The sequence below is a fragment of the Camelina sativa genome, chromosome 9 (genome assembly GCF_000633955.1).
Source record: "Camelina sativa cultivar DH55 chromosome 9, Cs, whole genome shotgun sequence".
NCBI lineage: Eukaryota > Viridiplantae > Streptophyta > Magnoliopsida > Brassicales > Brassicaceae > Camelina > Camelina sativa.
Window position 1 is genome coordinate 3,691,266 of NC_025693.1, and position 8,019 is coordinate 3,699,284.

At 41.6% G+C, this 8,019-nt stretch overlaps 2 protein-coding genes across 2 annotated transcripts; both read left to right on the forward strand.

Annotated features, from left to right (window-relative positions):
* Window positions 231-4,185, forward strand: LOC104714976. Its single transcript, XM_010432435.2, has 4 exons — window positions 231-1,020; window positions 1,198-1,389; window positions 2,516-3,572; window positions 3,813-4,185. The coding sequence occupies exons 1-4, from the start codon at window positions 231-233 to the stop codon at window positions 4,183-4,185; spliced, it is 2,412 nt and encodes an 803-aa protein (XP_010430737.2).
* On the forward strand, window positions 6,251-7,387 carry LOC104714977 (putative F-box protein At4g10190). Its single transcript, XM_010432436.1, has one exon. It carries the CDS (start codon window positions 6,251-6,253, stop codon window positions 7,385-7,387), a length of 1,137 nt encoding a protein of 378 aa, XP_010430738.1.

Below are 8,019 nucleotides of genomic sequence, written 5' to 3' on the forward strand. Positions count from 1 at the left end.
TGATTCACTTGTACTACTATATATTGATAATGCAATATACAGAGAAGGGGTTTGTGCTTTTTATCAATTAACATGGTATCAGAGCCTTGTCTCTAACCTAATTCTTTTTCTTCTGCAGTCGCCACTCTTCTCTGTCTCTCATTCTTCTTTCTTCTTCTCCAAGTCTCTTCTCTTTCATTTTTTTTCTTTTTCTTTCGTATCTCTTCCACTCTTTCCTCTCTGTTTCTCCAATGGCGTCAACTGCCATACCAACCGCTTCTCCTACCTCCGCTGCAAGTCTCACTCAGATCCGTGCCCACATTCCTCTCACTCTTGACATGAACAAGATGAATTATGATTCTTGGCGCATCCTCTTCGAAACTCATTGCTTCAGCTTCTCTCTCACAGGCCATATCGATGGCTCTTTTATCCCCACCGGACCAACAGACACTAACTGGAAACAACTCGAAAACACAGTCAAGATGTGGATCTACGGTACTATATCTGAATCTCTTCTCAACTCAGTTCTGAAAACTCAATGCTCCGCTCGTGAACTCTGGCTCAAGCTTGAGAACTTATTCCGCGACAACAAAGAGGCGCAGGTGATTCAACTGGAAAACGAACTCTGCACTCTCACGATTGGTGATCTTCCTGTTCATGACTACTGTCAAAAGCTGAAATCCATCTCCAATACACTCGCCAATGTCGACTCTCCAGTTTCTGATCGTGCCTTAGTAATGCATCTTCTCAATGGCCTTACCTCCAAATTTGATAACATTATCAATGTTATCAAACATCGCTCACCACCCTGCTCATTCAAAGATGCCAGATCCATGCTCATTGATGAAGAATCTCACCTCAAGACCAAACGTCCCTCCGTCCCCAACAATGATGACAACGCTTCATCATCTCAGGTTCTCCTCACCATGACGCCTCATCGTCAGTCTCAACCTTTTGTTTTTCCTCCTACACAAGACTACAACAATAATAGTTACAGAGGCGGTCATCGCAATAACAGGGGAAATCGTGGTGGTCGTCAAGGTCGAGGACGACACAACTCTCATCAAAACTGGAATCCTCGCCACTCTTCACAGCCATCATGGTCTTGGCTGCAGCAACAATAACCTGTTTGGCCCCAACAACACTGGCCAACAAACTCCTCACCGCAGCCATTTCCGCCTCAATACTCTTCTATGCAATATGAAATTCTTGGATCAGTGCCTCAACAACGTGGTGCTGTATATCTAACTCAGACCTCCCAACCACACATTCAAGGACCAGCACCAATGAATCAAGCTTTCATACCAACTGCTCTGCCTAGTGCATTCAATACAATGACGTTACACGATCCAACAGATTCTGGATGGTACATGGATACTAGTGCCACTGCACATCTTACATCACAACCAGGTATGCTTTTTATCTCTTCTTCCTCTCCCTCCTCTTCTGCGTCTCTTCCATTAGTCACAGTAGGTAATGGATCCCATCTTTCTGCAACTGCTATCGGAACCTCCTCCATTTTAACATCTTCTCGCCCTCTCTCTCTTCACAATGTTTTACTTTGCCCTGGAATTTTAAAAATTCTTGTTTCTGTCCGTCAATTTACAATAGATAATCTTTGCTCTGTTGAGTTTGATCCTTTTGGTTTTCTTATCAAGGACCTTCAAAACTCGAGCTCCGATACTCCGATGTAATAGCAAAGGCCCCCTCTACTCCATCTCACCACCCTCATCTCATCTTCCGCAAGCTTTTGTTTCCACCTCTCATTCTCCTTCTGTTTGTCATTGTCATCTCGGTCATCCCGGGAACTCTACGCTTCGTTTTTTTATATCTTCTGGTTTTCTTAAGTGTTCAAAACCGGATACGTCTCCCTTGTGCGACCCATGTCATCTGGGGAAAAATATTCGCCAACCATTTTTCTCTTCTTCCTTACAAGTTTTTTCTGCTTTCGACATTGTGCACTCTGACATTTGGACATCTCCTGTTCCAAGTGTCAGTGGAATAAGATATTACGTTATTTTTTTAGGTCAATACAGCCATTTTCTTTGGGTTTATCCTTTAAGACAAAAGAGTGAAGTCTCTACAAAGTTTTTACATTTTTTCCATTGTGTCCAAACTCAGTTTCATTAAACAATAAAAGCTTTCCAATGTGACAATGGTGGCAAATATACTAGTCGTGATTTTAACAACTTTATCTCCTCCCACGGTATCCAATCTCGGTTCTCTTGCCCTCATACTTCTCAACAGAATGGCCGTGCCGAACGTACGCTCTGAACTCTCAACAACATGGTCCGTGTACTTCTTTTTCACGCTCATATGCCTCCTTCCTATTGAATTGAAGCTCTTTATATGGCAACTCATATTTTCAACATTCTTCCTTCTTCTTCCATAAACAATGAAATCTCTTTTACTCGTTTATTTCAAAAACCTGTCTCTTATGACCACTTTCGAATTTTTGGATGCCTTTGTAACCCAAATCTCATCCCTACCACAATCCATAAACTCTCTCCTCGCTCTGCTAAATGCGTTTTTCTAGGTTACCCAACCAACCATAGTGGCTACCGTTGTTTGGATCTGCAAACCAAACGAATCATTTTGTCCCGCCACGTCATTTTTGACGAAAACTCATTCCCCTATCAATCCTCTGTTTCTGAAACTTGCTCGTCACCATCATCTCACAATATCTTCACTTATCCACCTCTCCAATCTCTTTCCCCTGCACTTACTCATCAACCCCCAACTTGTTCTACTGCTCCACGTCTCACCACTATTCAACCATCACCGACTCCATCTACTCAACCATCACCGAATCCATCTACTCAACCTTCTACCTCTGTTCTACCCTCATCAACAGTCACGACAACAACATCCTCTTCTCAGCCCACCCACTCTACTCATCCTTCTACCTTTGGTCAACCCTCAACGGTCCCGACTACAACATCCTCCTCTCAGCCCGTCACTTTGATTCGTCCTTCTCCCTCGGTTCAAACGTTGTTAATGGGCACGGCAGCTGCCCATGCTCCTCCTCCTCAACCTCCTCATGTCATTCAAACTTGGAGTCGTAGTGGTATTAGTAAAAAGGAACAGATTTTCTCTCTTCATACTGACACGATTTCTCCTCTCCCACTCTCTCATGTCCAAGCTGCAAAAGATAAGTATTGGAACAATGCCATGCAGGATGAATATGATGCTCAAATTGCAGCTGGGACGTGGACAATAGTCCCACGGCCCTTAAATACTAATATTGTGCGTTCTATGTGGCTTTTTAGACACAAATTTAATGCAGATGGACAGCTCTCTAGATACAAAGCTCGACTGGTCGCCAATGGAAAATCACAGCAAATTGGAATTGATTGTGATGAAACCTTCAGCCCCGTAGGCAAGCCCGCCTCAATTCGTACCGTTCTTCAAGTTGCTGTTTCTCTTGATTGGCCTGTTCATCAACTAGACGTAAAAAACGCTTTCCTATACGGTGATCTTGACGAGACAGTCTATATGCATCAACCTCCTGGATTTGTTGATCCCACTCGGCCTACACATGTGTGTCTCCTCCGCAAGTATCTTTACGGCCTAAAACAAGCGCCTCGGGCTTGGTATCACCGTTTTGCCACCTTCACAAACAAAATAGGCTTCAAATAAAGCAAAGCCGACACATCATTATTTGTCCTCAAACGCCGGAACGATTTGGCATACCTTCTTCTCTATGTTGATGACATTGGCCTCACCTCATCTTCCACTTCATTACTACGGTCGATCATAACATCTCTTAACTCTAAATTTTCTATGACTGATCTAGGCAAACTGCACTATTTTCTTGGTATTGCTATTAACAGGGACAACAACGGGATGTTCTTGAGCCAACAAAATTACGCTGTGGACATCATACATCGGACAGGGATGACAAACTGCAACTCTACCTCAACACCGGTTGATACGTCTTCGAAACTTCCCGCTGCGGTTGGAACACCTGTTGCAGACCCCACACTTTACCGTAGTCTCGCTGGTGCCCTCCAATACCTTACATTCACACGCCCTGACATAGCCTATGCAGTTCAACAAGTTTGCCTCCATATGCATGATCCACGTGAGCCTCACCTTAATGCTCTCAAACGAATAATCTGCTACATAAAGGGCACCATCACACACGGTGATATAGGATCCGGACTCACTCCGCAATCTTATAAACAAACGGTGATCAAGAACTGATCAATAAGCATTGGCGGAAGATAGATACGATGGTAAAGGTGGTGGTGTTGCTTTGATTGACTCTCTCAATCTGTGGGTTTGATTGACTCTCTCAATCAGTGGAGAACTAGACTTGTTTGAATCACACAAACAATCCTAATCCTTTAATCTCAAGAATCAAATGACTCTCTCAAATGAAACTTAAAGACAAACTTGCTTAAACAAAGACACTCTTTGAATAAAACAAAACAAACTTGTATTTTCTTAGATGATTGAAAGGTGACTATTACAAAGGACGAAATGAGCTTTATATAGGGCTCTTACAAGAGTAGACTAACGTTCTAAAATTGTAGAAATAAGAAAGAAATCATACAATAAATGCAAACTAGCCGTTGGGCAATAATGAAGAAATCCATCAAAATAGGGGAAGTGGTGTCTCCTTTGAATCTGGTAGGTTTAAGGGGATATGTGAGCTTCTCTGGAACATTCTGGTCGTCATAGAGGTGGCCCAAAACGCAGCAGTCTTGGTGAGAAAGCTGCTGGATAGTTATTGCCCCAAGTGTGAATGCGGCTATATAAGGAAAGTGTGAGGACAAGGAGATCCGCCTGATCTGGTGCTTGCTGGTGCATGGAAAGATATTAGACGACTCTCCTGTATGGGTAGACGTGCCTAGTGAATGCTTAGATGTCTCTCCTGGTCGCCAAAGTCTGTTTTGCAAGTGATTAAAACAACTCCACTTCTCTGTATTTCCGTGATGACTTAGGTTTCTTAAATAAGTTGATTTGTAGCTTAAATCATCCTCGTTTGTTTGATATGCTCCAAGAAAGGGACATATGTCTTTGATACGCTCGGGTTGGTTCTCTCCAAGAGTCTTGGTCGTCTTATTGGTGTCTCCTCCCTGATCCTTGGTTGATGATGACTTGATGTCCCCATCACACGGTATTCACTTGAAACCAACCTCTATATCTACAATCACAGCTTACACAGACGCAGATTGGACATGCTGCACAACCACACGCCGTTCGACATCTGGCTACTGCGTCTTCCTTGGTGACAACATTGTATCATGGTCGTCGAAACGACAGCCTACCGTATCTCGTTCTAGTGCAGAAGCTGAGTATCATGGTGTAGCAAATGTAGTTGCCGAAACAAGTTAGCAACGAAACCTCCTCTTAGAACTACATTGTCTAATCTGTACCGCAACGATCGTCTATTGTGACAACGTCAGTGCCGTATATCTCTCCACCAATCCAGTCCAACACCAACGCACCAAACACATAGAGATTGATATCCATTTTGTACGTGAACGTGTTGCTGTTGGAGACGTCCGTGTTCTCCATGTCCCCTCTGCGTACCAATATGCAGATATTTCCACCAAGGGGCTTCCCACTTCACTTTTCACGAATTTTCGCTCCAGTGTAAGCGTCCAACCTCCTTACGCTACAATTGCAGGGGCGTGACAGAATAGGAAACACAATAATATAATTATTATTTTGTGATACCGTATATTATGTAATTACTTTGATTGATTTACTTGTACTACTATATATTGATAATGCAATATACAGAGAAGGGCACGGTTTGTGCTTCTTATCAATTAACATCATCGATAAACAGTGTGCGTTTTTTTATCAGGAAAAAGAATATGATATCATGGCCAGAAGTGGTATACTGGTATTGCCAGTGTTCTCTGAGTGCTTGTTACCTGCAATATCTTTGAGCTCTCTCTCTGCGAGTGAAGATTTATCCTTTTTTCCTTTTCTTGCACAAAGATCTTTGTACGTATTGCTGTCGGCTACTTATAGTATTGCAGGCCCACAAGCCCAACTTTTCAGCTGAATATAGGACGAAGAAAGCTCAAAATAGAAGGTGAGTCGGTGAGGCACACAATGTCACACACACAGCACACAATTGCTAGGGTTTTCGTTTTTCATACACACACAACACTAGAATACAAGGGTTTTATACTTTTATTATATCTGAGCAACCGATTTGAAACTTTTGCTGCACGGTATATCTCGAAGTTATCGGAAAACTCTCTGCTTAAAGAACGATTATTAAAAGGAGGAGACTCTGGTTATAAACATGAGAAGCTTAATTGATGCAGCAGCGCATAACGCTTCGTCAATAGTAGATCTTCCGGAGGATTTGCTAGTAGAGATACTCTATAGGTTTCCGGAGGCTTCTCTGGCACGACTCCGATGTACCTCAAAAGGATGGAACGCTCTAATCAAAAAAGATAAGAGACTTGCCAAGTCTCAGATCATCATGTTGATTGATTTTAGGGTTTATTTAGCTAGTATTGATCTGAATGGAGTTCACGTCAACAACGTTGTAAAGTTAACAAGTCAATTAAGTCTCAAAGATCCTCTTTCTACTTCTCCTAAAGAAGTCGATATAAGCGAAGTATTTCACTGCGACGGCTTATTGCTATGCACCACCAAGGACGATAGACTTGTGCTTTGGAATCCATGTTCAGGTGAAACCAGATGGATGATCAAACCCGTAGATCATTCCTTCAAGAATTTTAATTACTACGCTCTCGGTAAAACCTCCTCCTCCAACAAGTATAAAATCTTGAGGATTCGTCAACATGGAAATGGTATACTTGAAAAATGCCTAGTTGAGTACGAAATCTATGACTTTACCTCTGATTCTTGGAGGTTTGTGGGTGAGACTAGCGACTGGTCCATTCACGGGTTGAGGCGTCGGGGCATGTCTGTGAATGGAAATACTTACTGGCTTGCCTCCAGTCCTTTTCCAGACTCGCAAAAGGACTTTTTATTAAGTTTTGATTTCTCGACAGAGAGATTCCAAAGTGTGTCTCTTCCAGTTGATGATTTTTCTTATGTACCTATGGCTTTATCAGTTACTAGAGAAGAGCAAAAACTTTGTCTGTTAGGTATGAGAGATCATTACTATGATATACATGTGTGGATAGCAACTAAGATTGAGAGTACCGGAGCCATGTCATGGAGCATGTTCCTAACAGTGAAACAATCTTTTTATCGCCAGTTTCTTATATTCTGTAGTGGGATGAATTTTTTGGCCGATCGGGAGAATAACATGTTACTGTGTCCCGGTAAACAACAGAACTCAAACAGCTTCTTAGACATTGTCGGAAAGGATAAATACATGGGAGTGGATCATCATGATGCAGGATCTAAATGCTTACTCGTCTGTTATGTTCCAACTTTAGTTCAAATCCAACAAGGTTCTTAATTAGGCCAGGCGCAAAGAAAGCAACAATCACATGACTTGTAATATTGTGACACCAGTTTATGCATTAATTATCTATTCATATGGTCTTCGTGATATTTATTTAAAGGTACATTTTGCACTCTATAATTACTAATGTTGGTTTTGTTTTTGCCAAACGAGAGCATATACATATGTCTTGATCATCAAAAGTTATATTATGGTTTCGTTTATATAAACCACCAAGACCAGTGACGACACTTATGTTGGTTTGTTTTTGTGATATTTAGATATTGAATGATCCTAAAACTTGTTGATTTATAGGGGTTGGCTTGGCTATTCACTATAATGTATGGGTCTTTGTTGATTTATTCAAAGGAACCATTCTAAAAGATTTCAAGATAGACACTTGTTGTATTAGTTGGGACTTGGGGAGTAAATAACCAAATAGGTTTGGCTTACCTATAGGGTCCTATACGGGTACAACGAGAATTGGTATCGATTCTAAATGTATTCTATGAGGAGTGACTGGAAAAATCATTTCACTCCTCATATGGCCAAAACCATTGACGAGATCGTTGAATGTAGACTACGAGGTTCCGGTTTGATATATATTTCAACAAGATTGTGTTTTTTTTTTTTTTTTTTTTTTTTTT